Raw genomic sequence first — 21,071 nt, 5'->3', positions numbered from 1 at the left:
ATGATCCTTCAGTTCTCCAACCAAAACTAAAACTAAAGAAAATTAAACTAAAATCAAAATTGAAGCCACAATTATTTTTAAGAAGATAATAAAAATATAATTAGCCTATATATTTATAATTTTTAAAAAATTAAATTAAATTTTTATCATTTTTAAGAAGATTAATTTAAAATTTTAAAAAACCTAGGAAAGATCGAGACCCTGCCACCCCTAACTACGCCCCTGACTAAAATCATCAAAGAAAATCGTGATTTTTTTGCAAATATGCTTTCATAGATGATGTCTAATAAAAAAATTTCCACCAAACAACTGCCACGAAAGCAATTGAAAATTAAAAGAAAGAAAAATCAGGTGAGAAGGAGAGGATAAACCATTGAGTTGAATTTTGATCAAACCTATAAGGTACTTACCAAGTTTGAAATATATTTATTTCAGTCCAACACACTTCAATTGCAGAAAGAACTAGTGTCAAGAACAATCGAGCCCGGACCTCATAAGACGAATGAAGTATACCATAACTGGTATGGTGTTCTAATAAATAAATAACGCGTCACCTTATTGCTGTTTATTTATGTTAAAAACAAGATCAGGTCAAATAATTATGAAAACCTTAAAAAACATTAGAAAACAAAACAAGCATATTTTGAATCGGATAACGAGTTTAGATTCAATAGCAACGACCAAAAAAAGAGTCAAAATAAAACTTAAATTCATTTGATCCGAATTGCAGGAAAAAAAAACCCCTAAATGGTAAATAAAAATATTACACCAAAAAGCAAAATCGACCATCAGGGGGAGATGTTTCACTCATCCTCCTGGCTGCGCAACCTTGCCAATTTGTTGGTCACAACAACATCCAACTGTGCCGCCCGCTCGACAATTTCCTTCCTCTTCTTTGTTGAAACATCATGAGCTATCTCAGCACAGTATGTCCTAAATATGCATCAACAGTCAGCAACATGCAAGAAACTTGTTATCAACAAAAAATGAGGAAAGAAGGGTAAACGTATATTATACCTGTTGTGCATCATGAGAAGCTCCAGCTCTTGGACGTTATGCACGACAAATTTCTTAAACCCATTGGGAAGATAGTGGCGAGTCTTCTTGTCGGACCCATAACCAATATTGGGCATCAAAGTGCATCCCTTGAACTTCCTCCTAACACGGGAGTCAATACCTTTAGGCCTTCGCCAGTTTGTCTGTCAATATGCAAATAGCCTGTTACCATGTGTATGATCTTTTGCCTAAATGTGAGGTCAACTTTGCCAAAAATTGCATGAAAATTTATCAAAAACATGATTCAAGATCACAGGACATACAAACAGAAGCATGAAAGCCAAACAAGACATATAAGCATGGAAGTAACAAAGAGCTTAGTTTCAGCACTAAACTGAAACAAAGAGCAGATTCATGCTTCCTCTTAACAACTCAAGAATTAGAGAAGAAAAATATTTAGGAGCTTAGATAGATATCCAGAGTAATTGTAAGGCTGTTTTAAGCATCTGTTCAAACAGTATAACAAGAATAAATTTTGTATTGCACTAAGACAAAGATTTCTAACGCTTGTGTATACTTCACCTAATGATTCTGGGTTGGCTGCACCTTTTATAGACGAGGATAATACAACAAGATCTATAACTCCGACAGCGTCATAAACAAAGGATGGCAATCTGAATTTCTCTTCCACTAGGAAACATGGATTGCCACAAAAAGTCACTTAAACTTCAGGTGAGCCCCTAGACACCATAGACCTAAATTATAAAGACTGAGGAATCCCAGTCTGACTAGCATTCCCATTAACAAATCCTAGTCTTCGAGTACTTGATAGCAAACTCTCACAAAACTAGAACAGCACATCCTGCATTAGTAGATAGCTGATCTCTCAAGCCATAAGTCATTTTTGCTATGTTTAACAGTTAAAATTTTGTATTGGGTTTCATTTTCCATATAAATTAAGCCAATCAAATGCATCCACCATTATAAGTTAGTCATGGTTCAATATGATTATAGTTCAAAGGTATAAAAACATGAATTTCAAATTCACCACTAAATAGGCATCCAACAAATACATGAATTTTAAGAATAACCATGAAATATAACATTTTTAAGTGTCTCATCACACTGTTTTTGAAATATAAGTTCCCAAATGCAGCCTAGAGCATTCTAATAAAAGAAGTGCGACCTTTTCAACCGTTGTTAAGTTTTTTCAAGAGCAATGAACCAAAGTAAAACCCAATTGCAACTATTAATAAGCTTTGAATAAATGGGTTCTTAAAAATAAGACAAACTGAAGAGAACGTATCATTGAGAAATAAAGTAAATAACAAAGCGGTGATCAGGAAAAAAATATTTTTTTTTTCTAAATAATAAAAATAAAATAAAAACCTTGACGGAGATCTTGCGGTCACTTTGGGGCCTCTTGAACTTCTTGACACGCTTCTTCACAATCTTCTTAGACAGCAAAGGGACCGCCATTTCTTCCTAATAACAAAATTTACCAAACAAAGGCCAACCAGGTAAGAGAAACAAAGGTTATGATTTGGACAAGAAAAAATAAAATGAATAAACGAAATGGTTAAAAAAGACAGGAAAAGAAGACTTGCCTGATGCAAACGGCGCACTACGGCTCGTGCAAACCCTAAATTGGAAGTGAAGGCGAGGAAGCTAGCTAGGGTTTAAACTTTTAAGCAATTTATATATTGGGGAAGAGGAGTGATTTGGAATAGATGTTAATTCCAGCCCAATATTTTATTGGGTTCTACTGAAAGCCTGTTGGATTTCATAAATGAGAAATTATTAATTTTATTATATTAGATACATTTTTATTTATATTACAAGTTTTAGCATTTGCTTGATGTTTATATTTAGTTGAATTATGAATATTTATGAATTTTAAATACATGGAATAATCAAACTATTTTGATACATCAAAACCTAATTTTGAATCATTTATTTAACACTGTGTTGGTTGAATGAAATATGTAAGGAATATGGTAAGAAAAATAAATTAATAAAAATTACAAATTATTTTCATAAAAACTGCATGAAAATATTTTAATAATTTGTAATTACAATATTAATTATATTTTATATATTACCAAATATGAATATAAAATTAAATGAATAAAAATTAAATCATGCTATTAATTTCTATGCTTAGCAAAAATTTTGGATTTAGGGCTAGTTTAGTAATGCTTTTGAAAAGTGTTGTCGAAAAGTATTTTTCAAAGTAATTTTTGAAAAGTTTGGTTTAAGATTTGAGTGTTTAGCATTGTTGTCGAAAATACTTTTGAGAAATAAAATGTCCATTTTAGATATGTTATGATCAAGTAAAAAGATGCATTTAAATAATGTTCGATTAGTTAATTTATTATATTTTAATAAGAATATAAAATATTATTATAACTTGTTAATATTTTAATATATGAAATATAAATTTTAAATCATTTTAAGTAATAAATATTAATTATTTATAAATTTTAATTAGAATATATAAACTATATTTTAAATATTTAAATATAACCATTAAATATTTGTAATTAGTATTTTAAAAATACTTTTTTATTTTTAATTAATGATTTTAATATATTTGTAATTAAGCACCAAGAAAAAAAAGAAGGAAAGTAATATGTTATTGGAAGGGTGAAAAGTAATTAAGCATCAAAATTACTTTTGGGAGAGAAAAACTAAAATTTTAACTTCTCATTTTCGAAGTGCTTTTCAAGAGTATTTCTAAAAACCAAAATTTTAGAAGAAATTCCATAAATTTAAAAATTGAAGAAATAAATCAAATAGGGTATCGACAAGCTATGATTGGAATAATTTTTTTAAAAGATTATTTCTTTTGGGTAAAACAGGTAACAATGTATAGTTTAAGTATAAATTATGATGCGATAAAATTTGATACTAACATAAAAAAAAATTAATATAGTTTAAATATCATTTATAGGTTCCGATCATATTTGTTCTTTTTGAGACAATGCTTAGAAATAATCATATCCCCTCCCAACACATAAATAGGAGGACAATGTACTCGAACCCACGTCCTCCTGCATTGACAATAATACTCTTATCAATCAAGCTAAGACTCAACTGGCTCATATTTAAATGTTAATTATCAGAAAAATGATTATCTTTAGTAAGAATTATCCATACTATATATTAATGTATTAATTGAGTTGGTGTCATCCATCAATCAAGTCCCAACTTAATTAGGATATTATCAAAAGTTTATTTATTCTACAAAGTAGGAAATATCATTTTGAAAATATTTATGTTTGTAGATGGTTCTTTTAGTAAGGTGAGAAGACGTTACAATTTAGCATAACGAGATGTCGTGTAGCAATGACCAACAAAAAGACCTAAGTAAACTCTAGAAAACAAGTGCAATGGCAAGTAGTGGCGATGGAAACAATAGGGGGTCGAGAAAGGCAAGAGCTATGGTGGTTGTGATTGCAAAAAGAGAGTTGCAGAGAGAATTTTTAAAGTGCTCAAATTTTTCAAAAGATTCAAAAATCCCCAAATGAGACGTTCAAACCTCTATTTATAATTACATGCCTTGAAAAGGGAAGCTAAAAGGAAAACATTTATAAAGAGAAAATGTGCATGAACATGCTAAAATGGTGGGTAATGAGATTGAACGTGGAAATATGGAAGGTAAATTATATAAATAATGTGTATAATGGTAGTTACAAGAAAGTTATACTCATTTAAAACATTTTGACAAGAAAGGTGTTTAACTACAAATGTACTATTTGTTGAATGAAGAGATGAGTAGAAAAATACTTATATTTCAAAGAAAGGTTAGAAAGTGAACCTCTTAACCGTATCCGTATTTGAACCTTCTAACCATGCTCTCCCAAAAGTAGAACAACCTAGGAATTTGGTCAACCTTCCAAGGTTGTTCCTAAAGGTATTTGTTCCTAAAAGTAGTTATTCCCAATAGTGGAACCAAGGGGGGTTGGTAGGGGCCATGTCCCTCCTAAAATAGAAAATTTATCATTTACACTTTTTATAATTTATAAAATTTTAAATTAGTAATAATAAAATTACACTTTGGTCTCCTAAAAATAATAAAAATTTAATTTAATCATTTAAAAATTATAAAGTTATAAACTATTAAAATGGAGAAATTACATTTTTACTATCATAAAATTATACAATTTAATTTCGCCCCCCCAAAAAAAATTTCTGGCTCCGCCACTAGTCATTCCCAACATGATGTTGTTCCCGACATAGAGTTGTTCCCAAAATGCTCATGCAAAGAACGATATTTACCGAAACTACTATTGATAAAACAATTAGTATACACGAGATAAGAATAATAAGATTTGAACTCAAATTATTATGATTTTCATTAACTCAACTTTACCATTTCAACCAAAGTCACATTTAGTTTCTAAATATATTTTTTTATAATTTTGTTACATTATTATTCTCATCCACATAATGGGTGTCTCATAATCTATTTTTGTAATATTATTTTTCCTTGTTTTGGTTAAGTTTTATTGTCACTTAATTCGGTGACAACAACTCAATTAAAAAACTACCCACGTTATGGGTGAAAAAATTATGTAATAGATATATTTATTAAAAATCATAAAATTAATTGATGTTTTTATTATAACGGTGAAGTTAAATGTTTATTATGCATGGTGTTTTGAGTTGAAATCTCATTATAAATAAATTTTTATTATTATATAAAAGGAAAAAATCTTCATAAAATATAACATAATTTGTATATAATAGGATATTTTGATAAATTCACAATTGAGTTGATACCCAATTAACCCATGATACCAAATAAATGACTTAATATAAATATAGATATACATAAAGAACAAATTCTATAATAAACTATAAATATGCATAAGGTTATGTTGGAAAATTTAATTTTAAAAAATAAAATTTTCTCTCGTTACTCCACTTTTCCTTGTTTTGCTAGAACAAACAATAATGAAATCACTATATTAGTAAATGATGCAGAGAAGGGTAGTGACATTGATCCACAAGAAGCTCAACAAGCTCTTGAAATAGCGGAAGCTATGTAACACCCCAAACCCAGTCTAAACGTCATGACTGAATCTGACGATGTCACATTGTAACACCCCTTACCCGTATACGACGTCGGAATAGGGTACGAGGCATTACTAGAAGACATACATTTGCATACGTATTAAATCGAGTTACAAAATTTCATCCGAATTAAAACTTTTAAATTATTAACGCTCTTTTATAATTCTTTACAACATATCCTTGAAATATTATATTCATAACAAATAAGGCCTACGAGACCCGATATTTACACATGTAATTCAAAGCTTCATTTCTATTTCATTCAAATTCACAATTTCTCATGTTCACAATTCAAATCAATTTCTCAATCCAATATATATATATTTCAATCATCTAAGAATATAATTCAAGTTACACGAACTTACCGGGCTAAATTGCGAAATACCAAAATTCAATGACATTTTGGTAATTTTCTATTTTCCTCAATTTCCACTCAATCTTGATATAAATTAATATTTCATTCAATTTATTAATTTAAATAATAAAACAATTCATTTCATGCAAATTGGTCATTTTTGACATTTTACAAATTTACCCTTAAAATATTACTTTTATTCAATTTAGTCCCTAAACCTAAAACATGCAAATTAGCCATTTTTAATGAAAACTCATGGTAGTTGAATAATCATACATTTTCCTCCTCCTCCTCTCCATTCCACATCCTTAATGTATATAACATGATTATATGTAACATTATCTATAATTTCACTATTTATTTATTTGTTCATTCAAAGCTATCCACTTGAGTCATTGTCACAAAATTATTTATATCTTGAGCTACAGAACTTTGAATTAAAATCCGAAAATTTTATCTGAAACTAGACTCACATATCTTCTTCCCATAAATTTTTTAGAATTTTTGGTTTAGCTAATAAGTACAGTTTATTCTTTAAATTCATCCATATTCTACTGTCTGACAGTTTTGACCGTTCTTCACTAAAAATTAATTATCTCCTCGTACAAGATTCGGATAATGTTCCCGTCTATTTATATTGAAAATATACTCATTAAATATTTAAAAAATATAAATTTAAGCCCATAATCATTTTTCTCCAATTTTTGATGATTTTTCAAAGTCAGAACAAGGGAACCCAAAATCATTCTGACCTTACCTCACAAAATTTATTATAACTCATGATTTACAATTCCATTGCTTACATTGTTTCTTCTATGATAAACTAAACTAAATAAGATTTAATTCCATATTTTTTTCATCCTCTAATTCAATTTTTACGATTTATGGTGAGTTTTCAAAGTTAGACTATTGCTGCTGTCCAAAACTGTTTTAGTGCAAAATGTTGATTACTAGGTGTATAACTCCCTTATTCCCTTTCTCTATAATATTTCCCATCAATTTCACTTATTTTCTTCACTAATATATCAAGAACATAAGACATTATATAATAAAACTCTACTATAACATTATTTCCATGGTTTTCAATAATATCAAACTTAAAAATATATTGAAATCTTGATGTTCTTACTTTGTGCTATTGATTTCAATCTTTAACTTGATTTTCTCTCTCCTCCAGCTTCTATTTCTTGAATCTATCTTGATATTCTAGCTCCCCATTGTCTCCTTGTTATTTTTCTCTCTTGGAAGCTATGAAAATTCTTTTGATTTCTAAGTGAAAATGGTAAATTTTTTGTGGAAGGACCAAATTGTGAAGAAAGCAAAACTTTCTTTCTTTTCCTCTCTTCTCACGTTGGTTGCATGGAAGAAGATGAAGATTCTTCATCTTTCCTTCCATATATATACTAAATAGAATAATAATAAAATAATAAAATATCATTTAAAAATTAAATTAAAATATTAATAAATTAATATTTATTTAATTAATTAATCTAAAATATCACCAACATCATCATTGCCTTCTAGATTTCTCTCTTCTAATTGACCATTTTTCCCTTCATAATCTTTAAAAATTTCATCCTTGAGTCATCACTTAATTTGGTAAAATTGTGATTTAGTCCTCAAAATTCTTCACATTTTCAATTTGGTCCTAATTCATCCATTTTCCTTAGTTTCTAGATTATTCCACCCTTAAAATATTTACACTATTGGTCTTTCAAATTTTTCATATTTATACTTTAACCCCTCAAATTTCGAGTATTTACTCTTGGGCAACAAAACTTTTCTCACTTTTACGATTTAATTATTTCTTGAATTAATATGTCATAATATAATTCCCAATGTTTCCTTAACTCAAAATTTCCTTTTTTGTCACTTTATTTCCTTATTTTACTATCAAGGATACATATTTTCTTACTGTAGTAATTTTCGGAGTATTACAGTAGTAATTTTCGGGATATTACAAGCTAACTTGAGTAAAGTTGAAGGCAAGAGGCAAACAATTGAGGCAAATCTAGCTCTGAGATGGGCTAGGACACGAGTTGAGGCTATCAATGCGGTTTTGTAACGAGTTGGTTAATCGAAAGAATTTTCGTAGAAAGAAAACTTTCGTTTATACATAAAACTTTCGACTTCCTAATATGTTAAAAGAAATGGGAAAGGTATGAAAACAGAGGGAGAAACAAAAGAGAATGGAAAAAAAAGAGGAAAGTTTAAAGAACATAAAAGAAAAAAAATTAAATTACTTAAAACGAAAAAAATATGGGGATCAATTGTATAATTTAACCTAAAAATGATGATTTAACGTGCCACGTCAGCTTACCGTTACACCATTAACGACGATTAATGGCTCAGTGACTAAAATGTTACAACATGATAACGTAAATGACTAAAACGTAACATTTCAAACATAAGTGACTAAAACGTAACCTAAGGTAAACAAAAGTGACCATGGGTGTAGTTTACCCTATTTTTTATTTGTTTCATTTAAAATATTATATAGAAGTATGAAATAATAAAAATACTCTTATATTTAATAATTTCGTAATTAAATTGGTGTTGAAATTTGAATTAATTCATGGTATAAATTATTTACTAAACATTCAAATAAGCATTTTGGATTATTCATGCAAATTTTATTTAATTGATGCACTGTTTTTCATTAAAAAAAGTAATAAATCCTTAACCATTTTGAGTTATTTAAAACGATGCATTGAGTCAGAAAAATTCTAATATTGATAATTAAAATCTTAAAATAGGTGCCTATAGTACATATTAACTAGTTAAGGTATAGCTTACTACTCAACTTTTGCTAGCTACATCCTTATTAATCATGAATTTATTTATTTATCCAATACATTATAGTTTATTAAAAAGAATATTAATTATATTTTCATAAATATATAATTAACCATAATTATCTCAGATGCAGCTTTTTCTCCGCATAATCATTACATGTTGCTGTGTCACAAAAATATTGTGACAAAGGAGTGAAGGACATTCAAATCATAAAATTAAATTGAAAATTTAAGAATAAATGAGTTTGGCATGTATTGTGTGTTCCAAGGACAGCAGTTCAACACTATCCACGTTTTTCAGTTTTCGTGCCGTCGAGCAAGAGCTATTAAAGATAGGACAAGTAGGTCTGGTTGGGTTTTAGACGAAATAATAAATTTAATTATTTTAAAAAATTTATAAAATATAATATAATAAAAAATTTTAGACACTAGACAATGAAGCACTTATAGTGAAAAATTGAAAGCCCCAAGTATTTAATTAGTTTATTTTAGTTTCAATCTCTCTCCATATTAAAAGTTTTTAAAAAAAATTTAGCCCTTCTAACCCTAGGCTCTGAGTAGTTACACTCTCAAACAACCCTCAAGACCAGGCCTGGTGACGCCAAATAGATTGGCTCCACTAAAAAAAATATATTTTTTAATTCTAACAACCAATAATTGACTGACGTGGCAAGTGAGTCACATTAATCTCTTTGACCAACTCATTTTTACTATTCATTTTAAATCATTTATGTAAAACAAAAGTAAATATTTTTTTTTGTAATTAATAAAAATTTTAAATTAATTTTATAAAAAAAGCAGAAAAAGACAGGCAAAGGACCCACAAGGCAACACTTGACCAATCTATGAAAGATCGTCAACAACCAAAACTGGTCATGTGTGGATGATATTTCGTGGATTGGTCAGGTGTTGCCAACACCGAGCTTAGTCGTTGAAACAATAGAACATAAAAAGAATGATATTATACAACACTTGAGGAATGATGAGGTTCGAAAGATTGGAGTCTATGGAATGGCAGAAGTTCGGAAAACAAGTGTTGCCAAGCTTGTCAACAATAAACTCTTAAATGGTGTAAACAATTTCGAGGTCACTATATCGAGGAAATGTAGTGTTATTGAACTACAGAAGAAGATTGCAAAGGCAATGAATGTCGTTATTACCGAAGATAAAGATGAAACATTAAGAGTAGGGATGTTGTTTGAAATTTTGAGTAAAAATGGTAGATTTGTTTTAATATTGGACGATGTATGGGAGAGATTTTCCCTTGAAAAAGTTGGAATTCCTAAATCTTCTGGGGCTAAACTAGTGGTAACATCTCAATCATTGGATGCATGTTGACGAATGGATTGTCAAGTCGTAAAAATCGAGCCACTTCTAGAAGTAGATGCATGGACATTGTTCTCGGAGAAGGTTGGTGAAAATCTAATGAATTCTGTAGATTTACTATTGATTGCAAGATCTATCGTTGAGTGTTGTGCTGGTTTGTTGTTGGTGATAGTTATAGTTGCCAGTAGCATGAGAGCTGAAAACAATATTCCAATATGGAGGAATCCGCTCGCGGAATTAAACTGAAACATATCGAGTATCATCAATGTTAAAGACAAGATGTATCGGCAAATGAGATTCAACTACGATCGATTGAAATATCGAAGAATCCAAAATTGTTTCCTTACTGGTGCATCGTATTGTGAAGATTCAGAAATCCTGAAGGAACAATTAATAAGGGATTGGATTGGAAAGGGATTAATAGAGGAAATGGGTAGTATGGAAGCAAACTTGGACAAGGGACAAGCTATACTAATAACACTAGTAGAGAATTGTTTGTTAGAAAATGTAGGAAATGAAAGAGTGAAAATGCATGATCTTGTAACAAATATGGCTAAACTTATCACTCATTAATTGTATGAATCATGAATTAACATTGCAATTTTAACACATGTATTGTTAGTTCCAACTCTTTTATTTTCCATGAATCCATTTTTTCTATTGAAAAAATAATTTAAAAAAAAAGTAAAAAAAATGGTTCGCAGCATGGTGGTCACGTCATTTTCTATGGCTCCACCAAATAAAAAAAATTTTCAGTTTAAAAAAATATAAAAATCACTTAAAATAAAGTCTGACATAATAAAAGTGTTGAAGTGAATTTATTTGGCTCCACCATTATTCTAACATTGGTTACACCAAATAGGCTGACTCCTCCCCAAAATTTATTTTCTGCCCCACGAAATACACGAAAATACTGGTATTGAGGTGATATTTATACAAGTGATGCCCAAACTCGTTCTTGGCATTTTTGGGGCTCTAGGCGAAACAATCAATTGGGCCCTTTTAAAAAAAAATATAAAACGTAATACTATAGAAGGTGAAAAAATTTTGAGGTCTTATGAGTAGGGGTGAGCAAAACTCGATTCGATTAAAAAAATAAAATTTTTATTGAACTTCAAGTTATTTGAGCTATTTGAATTATTCGAGTCAACTCGATTCGAGTTTGAGTCGAGTTGAATTTCACAATTCGAATAACTCGAATAATTCAAATAATTTGAATAACAAATTATTGTAAATACCCATTTAGTCCCTGTCAACTTTGAAAATAAGCGAATTTGTCTCTCCCACAATAAAAATTACAAAAATAAAATAAAACAATTCAAAATAATTTTTAAAATACAAAATATTTATAAAAATTTAAAAAATTTAAAAAATTTTAAAAATTTTAAAAAAAATTAAAATAATAATTTGGGGCCTAATTAAAATCATACTCAAGTATCTTATTTTTAAATATTTTATTTGAATATTTTTAAATATATATGGTTTCAAATTTATGTGCTCTAGTATGGAATTAGTTATCTTGTGACAATATTTTTAATTGACATGCTTAATTTTTTTAATTTAACTCGAACAATTCCAATCTATTCGACTAGACTCAATTTTCATTTAACTCGACTCGATTCGAAAAAAATTTAAATTGAATTAGAACGATAAAATAGGACTCGTGAACTCGATTAACATGAAAATATTTCACTCGATTCGGTTGAATGCTCACCCCTACCTAGGAGATGAATCACTTATGGTGAAAAATTGAAAGCCCAAAGCATTTAATTAATTTGTTTTAGTCTGAAATTTTTTTCCCACATTAAAAGTTGAAAAAAAAAAGGATTTTTGGGCCCCTTCCAGCCCTGGGCCCTAGGCGACTACACTCTTAAACAACTCCCAGGGTCGAGCCTGACGGCAGGTAGTTTAGATTGTACTCTAGGAAGACAGAATCGATGTCAAATTTAATTTCCCCCACTTATAAGATCCATTAAGTTGAGCACGGATGGGGCACGCAATCCAGGCTCAAGCTTAGTTTCCTCGGCGGCAGTGGCTAGGTATGAACACGATAGGTGGATTTGTAGGATTGAAAAAAATATCGACAAATGCGGTGTTGCACAAGCAAAGTTATAGGTGATTTATGATGGTTTCCAATTAGCTTAGTCTGCCAAATAGACTAATATCATTGTTGAAACTGATTATGCTCTAGTTATTGAAGCTCTTAATAGTAAACTTCAAGCACAGGTAAATAGAGATTTGATCTAAAAATTCAACAACTTTGTAGAAAAGATTAGAGGAAGGAGGCAAATATTATTACTTACACTCTTAGCTGGATTGATTCCCATGTTCTCCAAAATTTACTTACAGTAAAGAAGGATGGCCAAAATTTATTTTATGATTCTAATATTTCTTTATAATCGATATATATTTCTCCTTTGCTACCAAAAAAAAATAACAACTAATTTTTCAAGAAGGTTTCCACTTCCACTTTATATTTAGCGTTGTGATAACCTCGACCCCCTCCCTTACCAACATTACACGTGTCAGATAACCATTAGTCAAGTCCTTTTTGGCTTCTATTTATTCCGCCAACTTTATGCCTTCTCACTTAACTGCTTGCCCGTTCATTTTCAGTTTCGTCGGAAAAAAATGGCTACATCGTTCTTGGCGTCTCTTTTCTTCACCTTGTGGGCGCTGCTTATTTCACCGGCGATTTCCCTCACCTGTTCCTCCCAGAAGTTTACGAAAAACCAAGTTTACTCCAACTGCCTCGACCTTCCTTCTCTCGCCTCTTACCTCCACTTCACTTACGACCCTTCTAACACTACTCTCTCCGTCGCCTTCATCTCTACTCCTTCCAAACCCGGCGGATGGATTTCCTGGGCCATAAATCCCAACGCCACCGGCATGGCCGGTTCCCAAGCACTCGTCGCTTACAAAAACTCCACCACCGGCGTTGCCGTCGTGCATACTTTTGACATCAGCTCTTATTCTTCCATTGTGCCGAAGGATTTGTCGTTCGAAGTTCCAGATAAGACGGCGGAGACTAGAAGCGACGGGAGCCTGGCCATTTTCGCTACAATTAAGGTTCCGGCGAATTTAGCGGCGAAAGGGACGATTAATCAAGTGTGGCAAGTTGGTCCCGGCGTTGGAGAAGGTGGCATGTTAGAAAGACATGACTTCGCCGCCGCCAATTTGCGTTCTAAAGGAACGCTAGATTTGAAAAATGGACAGAGTAGCACTAATTCTGGAGGAGACACCACCATTAAGAAGAAAAATGTTAGCTTCCCTTTTAATCCCTACAAATCTTTATATTTCCATGTTTTATTTGAAGAATTTCAAAATACAGAAATTGTTGACTGAGGTACTTGATTATTAAAATTAGCAATTTTGAACTAAATGGTGATTCTTTTTCACACACACACAAAAAGAAATTATATTTGTGTACTCGATTGACTATGAGTATGTTGAATTTGAGAAGAAAATTTTTGATGACAGATCCATGGGATACTGAATACTGTGAGTTGGGGAATTTTGTTTCCACTTGGAGCTATGATTGCTAGGTACATAAGAAGCTTTGAGTCAGCAGATCCAGCTTGGTTTTATCTTCATGTTTTCTGTCAAATATCAGCTTATGCCATAGGAGTTGCTGGCTGGGGAACTGGTCTTAAGCTTGGAAGTGAATCCTCTGGTATCACATATTCGGGTCATAGATACATTGGGATTGCCCTTTTCGTCCTCGCTACTGTCCAGGTATTTCTTAAATTTGTATATATGCAATACTTGTCATAGACTATTGGGTGGATTTTAGTTTGTCAGCTTGTTTCTCTTGATGCTTTGTGACACTGAAGTTGGAATTTATTGTTTGTCTTTGCTAGATCTTTGCTTTGTTTTTAAGGCCTAAAAAGGATCACAAGCTCCGTTTCTACTGGAACATTTACCACCACAGTTTTGGATACGCGATACTTGTCCTCGGCATCATCAATGTGTTCAAGGGCTTCAATATCTTGAAGCCTGAGCATAAGTGGAAATCGGCATATATGATTGTGATCATTGCGATGGGCGGGATTTCGTTGCTATTGGAAGCTATTACATGGATTGTAGTGTTGAAGAGAAAGTCCAGGAAATCCACAAAACCCTATGATGGATACAACAATGCTCAATCTAATCAACAGCCTCTTGCCATGTGATCAACCGATTCCTTGTAGTCCAACCTGGTTTTGTAGCAACCGTCGCCCTCTCTAGACTCGAGACGCTACATGAGGTTTACCGATCCCGGACCAGTTATTTATTTTTGTCTATTGTATGATCTCTTGATTCCATATATTGCTATCATCACTAGTATTTGTATGTATGTACATATCGTGTGTATATATATATATTGCCGAGTATATCAGCTATCTTTTTTTCGGATAGAATATAGGAAGGGTGAAACTTTATAAGTTTGAATATGTATTGAAAATGATTGTGAAACAGATTGTATTCATAATTCTTTTTCTTTTCACTATGGTTTATGAGGATTCTAGTATTTGATATCAAATCTTGGCTTTTACCTGCAATTCTAGAAGTTCATTGGTATCTGATTCTATGATTCTTTAGAAGTTAAAATATGCCGTTGCCCGTTGGTCCCCTATTTTGACAAAATTTGAGATTTAATTTTTGTATTTAAAATTTTAAAAATTAAGTCCTTTTTTTATTTAAAAGTATCAATCCAAATCATTAAAATCATAAGTATTTTTTGTCAAAATTTATCAATTTGACATGTTGATTAGGTTCATGGGTAACTTTTAAGCCACGTGAAATATACACGACACTCTGTGTAGGTTGGGGGACAAAACCTCAACCACAGGGACAATACCTTCAGTTGTTAAAACCCTGGCTACGAGGACAATACTTTCATTTGTTGAGGGCAGCGTCAACTGCTTGGCAAACGACACTTTAAAGACTTTTTCTAAATGAGTTAACCCTCTTCAATAATAAAAAACCTTGGTTGGTGGTTCAATCCACGGCGTGTCCAAGTACTTCTATAATGCAAGTATCAATCTCTATCAATCGAGGCGTCTCCCTATGTAAACTCTATATGACTCTCTGTGGAGGTTGGATTCAACTGTGAAGGCAAGAAGAAATTGTATTAGGAAATTAAATGTAAATCTTTATAGGTGAGAAATTTTGCATCAAAAAGAAACTTAAACAAAATAATTGGTTTTTGGGATGATGAAAAGGCAAATTTTCCATTTACCCTCTCTCACTAGATTATGTAAACATGAGTCCAAGTGAAGACCATTTTCAGAAGCCAAAGAAAGGGAGGTGCAACTGCAAGCAATGTCAAAGGCAACGAACATTCTGGCGAAAATGACATCCAAATTAAGACAGGTGTTGGTGAAGTTATTATTAGCAATAAGAATAGATACCTACTTTAGTGCTTGCTTTGCTCCCATCAAATTGACGCGTTAATTTGATGATATAAGGAAAAATGGTTACACAGTCATCATATCTTTGATGCTGTTTCTCAACTTTTACTCTCCCATGAAATTTCTTCACACCTCCGAAACGGATTTATGTCCAACCTTGGACTTCATTTCTATTTACGACTATATTTATGTCCGATCAACTATAATGTAAAATACAATCAATACTATACATGATATATAAAGAATTAAATGGATATCAAACTAATTTGAAAAGAACTGAACAAAAGGGGAGAAAAACTCATATATTACCATTATTCTCAAATTCAAACTTTCAAAATTCAAAATCTCATCCTTAACTTTATTTCTCTACTCTACACTTTTAATTGAGAGTTTGGTTTGACTTGATTGTTACTTTAAAGTGGTATTAAAACAGGGGGCATCTCATAATTTGATATAATTATGCAACTTTTGGCTTGGTTCCCCCACATTTGCTTTAGCTTTTGGTTTTGTTCCTTTGTTTACGATGGGTACCTCTCTTTATTAGATTCGCATGTGATTAACAAGCTTTCCCCCTCGTTATTTGGAATAAAATGTCCCTTAATTCCAAGGGGCAGGCAGCAGTTAGATTGTCTCCTCACTAACCTTTACCAACCAAGGCAAGTGACAAAGAAACCTCAACAATCAAATGACTCTCTACCATAATCATATCTTTAACATACCAATAAATTACAAGTGAAATACCTTCAACCCACTAATTTCTTATCCCCTCTTCATATTAGTTACAAACTTTGCTCTCTTTTTTTATTTCATTTACATTCAACTCTTTCTATAACAACTTCATTTGTCTGCTCAGATTTTATCTATTATAAAGAGGTGACAATTATACACCTATAACAATATGAGATAATCGTTATAAGCTTATCACATTATATAAAAAAGTGAGAATTATGTTTAAAAAAATGGGATCGGATCAACAAAAGTAAAAGATGTATAACATGTACATATATTATTACTTTTATACATCTTTTATTTTACATTTTTCACATGATGAATTATAAACAAGTTGAATTAATCAATATGCGTTATTAAATTTATTTAATTAATTTATCACGAGTTACTAAATTCAAGTAATCAATTTGTAAGCTTATGATGTTCCAAATTCATAGTAGAATATTTAATTAAGGAACCTAATAGTTTATTGAATTGATATCTTTAATTTCACCGATTGAAAATTATTTTAATTTAATAAAATATGATTAATAGAGTTGTTTATGTGAAATTTAATCATTTTATTGAAATAGATGTAATTTTACTTAAAATTTAGACCATATTTTGTTATAGAGAACTAATTTAATAAAGAATGTACTTCATAATTATTGATGTTCCTATAATAATTGAAAAGTTGTTATAGATGGTTAAAATGATACATAAAACACCAATTCTTCTAAAAACTTGGTTGCTATAGCGAAATGTTGTTATAACGGGTGGCTGTTATAGAGAGGGATGACTATATATTATTACAAGATACAAATTTATCAAATAAAATAGGTTGATTGTGGATCCTTAACTAAATGATACTTTATTTAAATTTGACATTGAAGATACCAACAAGTGTTGGGTATAACAGTAAGATTGGATTCTCAAAGGAGAATGAAAGTTCAAACCTTGAAAACAACATTATATGAAAGAGCAATTACATATCTCCAAAAAGATTAGTCTTCATAGATCATGAATTGGAAACTAAAAACTAAATTTTGAGGAAAACAAAACATGTTCTCTCTGTAGTGGCCCAAATTCGTTCGGTCCAGACAAAACAAAAACCAAAAAATAATATTAATACCAAAGTTCATTTACCAAAAAAATAGATTAGCCCAAATTACAAGCCCAAACCTAAGCTACCCTAACCCAAACCTACTAAACCCAATAACCCAGCAGCCCAAAACCTAAAAAATTTTCAGAAATCCCAACTCTCTCTTGTGCCGCAGCCTCACCATGTCGGCAGACTTGCCGTCTGACACCTCTTCTGCCGCCACCACCTGCAAAACAACAAAGAAACATAAGCAAAAAGCAGAGAAGCAGAGAAAAGAAAACAAAAAAAAAATACCTTGTAATATATCTGGCTATAAAAGCCGAAATCATCTTGTAACACAAAGAAAAAAGAAGAAGAAGAAATAAAATACAAAAAAACGAAGTTAAAAAAAAAAGAAGGTAGTTTATTTTATTTGCTTTTTTATTCTGAAAAAATAAGAATAAAAACAAAGTTTAAACTTTTACCTGTTACGAGCCGTCGTTGAGAACCACCTTCGATTTGAGAAGCCTCGGAACCAAATGGTTTCTTTTTCCTTTTTTTTTTTTTTTCGCCGATCTCAGCCTTTTTTGGGTATTTTATCCCTAAATCTAACTCTAGGGTTTCAAAAGGATTTAAAAAAGGGGTCTTTTTATTTTTCGACCACCGTAGGTGGTAGTCGCCAAGACTAATGACCGATGGTCACATGGCAAAGTCTTGCGACCTTAATGGCCGGAAAGGGAGAGGAGATTTCAGAGAAAAAAGAAGAAAAAAGGATTTAAAAAAAAAAGACTGAAACCAAATGCTTTTTTGGGAAACTTTTAATTTATATAGCCTCCAAAACTGACATCGTTTTGGGCTTGGCTTCAGACCCCCAAAATGATGTCATTTTGGCACGACCCGAAAATCCGACCCAAATACCCCATAGGATTCGCACGTTTTTGCATGGAAGGGCTAATTTCTATTTTGGTCCTTTCACTTTTTTGATCCTTTTTAATTCCGTCCTATTCCTTTTTATTTGTTTTAATTTTTACCTCACAATTTTAGTTTCTTTTTAAATCAGTCCCTTGACCCACTGTTGACCTACCAAGGGAATGACATGTATGCTGGGTTAGGGAAAATAACACCCTGAGTCCCTGTACTTTTTATTTTGTTTTGATTTAATCCTTTGTTTACTTTTTTTTGTTTTTCTAATTTATGCTTATAATTTCTTTTAGCTTTCAATTTAGTCTTTTTGCCTATTATTTTATTTTATTATTTCCAACATTTTTATTTTATGATTATTTATATTTTTCCCTCTCTAAATTATGCAATTTTATTTACATCCTTGAGTAGTTATTTTTATTTTATTTTGTCATTACATATGGTTATTATTACTATTATTATTATTATCATGATCATGTTATAATCATTTACTTTTTACCCTTGTTACCTTTACTACAATCATTTTATTCTTTTATTATTATTTCATTATAATGTTATTTCATATGTACCTATGTAGCTATTTTAATTTTTACCATTATTTTGTTGTCTATTATGCTTACATGCACTCGTTCATTTGGTACCAAACTCAAACAAATTAATCGCACATCACATTAAATGTTATATTCGCTTTTACTTGACGCATAGGAAATAATTAAAATCGAGGCAATGTTCTTTATTTAGGGATTCGAAAAGTTGTGCCATAACTTACAGGGTTCGACTTTCTCTTTGAACCAAAATAATCAAACATCCTTTTTTAAAATTGAATACACATAGGACTTCGGTAATAATCAAATGGTGAACGTTCTTATTTTCGAGAATTTGAGATTTTGTGCCCCAACTTACGGGACATGATTTTTTGTCTTGATCGATCCGAAATGAGAAAACTTCCTCATTAGAAATTCAATTTAGGTAGGGACTTTTTCAATACCATCAAATAACATCTCGTGAAAGGAATCGCATTTTAAATTCTCTTCGGATTCTCAATTTTTGACGTCAAGACATTAAGTAATTAACTAGGTACCAATTTTGAGCGTTATGAGAGTGCTAATCTTTCCTCATATGTAACCGACTCCCGAACCCATTTTTTGGATTTTGTAGACCGAAAATTATCATTTTAGTAAATCTAACATTTTATTAAGATGATCAAGTTTTAAGGTGATCCAATCACACTTAATTAAAAAAGATTGGTGGCGACTCCATTTTTGTTTTAAATAAAAAGTCGATTTCCAAAAAGGTTTCGACAGCTTGGCGACTCCACTGGGGATAAATAAGAGAGTTAAGCCATGAGTTGATTACTTTTTGGTCTTTTTGTCAGAAATCGAGAAATTGGTTTAAAATTAACGATCCCTTTCTTGTATTTCATCATTGTGTTTTGTTTTGGTGTTAAAATGTGCGAATGCCTTTGTTAATAATCTCGGGATGTACAGTGATCTAGACATATTGTCGTATTTTTGTTGAGGTTTAAGAATTCATATTTGTATGTTTTCACACATATTGTATGGCATAATCGCTCCATTTTACCCTTCTTAAGTGGGAGTGAGAAGCTATTCCTTCGTGAGGTCTTCACCTCTATACAGACATAGGGAAATGTATTCCCCTAAACTGAACTCGGTCTGTATGAGCCTATAATGGGTGAGGATCGAGGAATCTGTCAGTTTAGGTACCTTTACTTTAGAACCAAACCGCATGTAATAAACCCTAAGAGCCAGCCCTAGGAAGAACCATGTCAAACCTTTAGCGTTTACTTGAGTAGATTACAAAGAATGAATGTTTTGATTATTATTCCTTACTTTATATTCAAGCTTTATACAAAATGTACTGACTTGTTTCCTTTTGTTTTGGCTGTGGTTGCATTGTGTTTTCATCTCAGAGGAACTATGTTGATTCGTGTTCATTTGCTAAATAGAGAGTTTGTCATGGAAAATGGGCTTCTTGATAAAGTGGAAGTATCCGTTTTATGTTAAGAAAATCGTTTTCTAACAAAGTTGTTCTAATGAAATTGAACTAGAATCAATTTCTTTTTGAACACATCTGTTCCATTCATTAACATTACATTTCATTGCATGCAATAAGTTTCATGAAATCCAAAAGTGCGTCGAGTTCAGAACTCTAGTACAGAGCCTGATAGATAACAAAGAGTTGGAATTCTTTGAAGATATCGAGGGTTTGGAAAGGAAAGATGTTTGTGCCTCTGAAGAAGGAACTAAAAAAAACCTATCAAGAATTTGTCCCTACATCCCCGGAGGTGTTATGAATAATTGGACTGTGGAGAGATCCCTGTAGTTTTTAGGACTATTTCAGAGTAATGTTCAGAACACACGTGATGCTCCAAGCCTGGGAGTAATAGGGATCTTTTT

The 21,071-nt window shown here is 31.3% G+C and overlaps 2 protein-coding genes across 2 annotated transcripts; one reads left to right on the top strand and one right to left on the bottom strand.

Annotated features, from left to right (window-relative positions):
* Nucleotides 1–620: 620 nt before the first annotated feature.
* LOC105803331 (60S ribosomal protein L32-1) lies at nt 621–2,753 on the bottom strand. Its single transcript, XM_052623233.1, has 4 exons — nt 2,600–2,753; nt 2,386–2,477; nt 1,018–1,199; nt 621–933 (listed from the first exon to the last, which is right to left on the bottom strand). The coding sequence occupies exons 2-4, from the start codon at nt 2,473–2,475 to the stop codon at nt 804–806; spliced, it is 402 nt and encodes a 133-aa protein (XP_052479193.1). The 5' UTR covers nt 2,476–2,477; nt 2,600–2,753; the 3' UTR covers nt 621–803.
* Nucleotides 2,754–13,131: 10,378 nt separating this feature from the next.
* LOC105803332 (cytochrome b561 and DOMON domain-containing protein At3g25290) lies at nt 13,132–15,073 on the top strand. Its single transcript, XM_012635456.2, has 3 exons — nt 13,132–13,812; nt 14,032–14,286; nt 14,412–15,073. Exons 1-3 carry the CDS (start codon nt 13,183–13,185, stop codon nt 14,721–14,723), a joined length of 1,197 nt encoding a protein of 398 aa, XP_012490910.1. The 5' UTR covers nt 13,132–13,182; the 3' UTR covers nt 14,724–15,073.
* Nucleotides 15,074–21,071: the final 5,998 nt, after the last annotated feature.

The sequence above is a fragment of the Gossypium raimondii genome, chromosome 11, assembly GCF_025698545.1.
Source record: "Gossypium raimondii isolate GPD5lz chromosome 11, ASM2569854v1, whole genome shotgun sequence".
Classification (NCBI taxonomy): domain Eukaryota; kingdom Viridiplantae; phylum Streptophyta; class Magnoliopsida; order Malvales; family Malvaceae; genus Gossypium; species Gossypium raimondii.
This window is presented reverse-complemented; position numbering and strand designations above follow the sequence as displayed.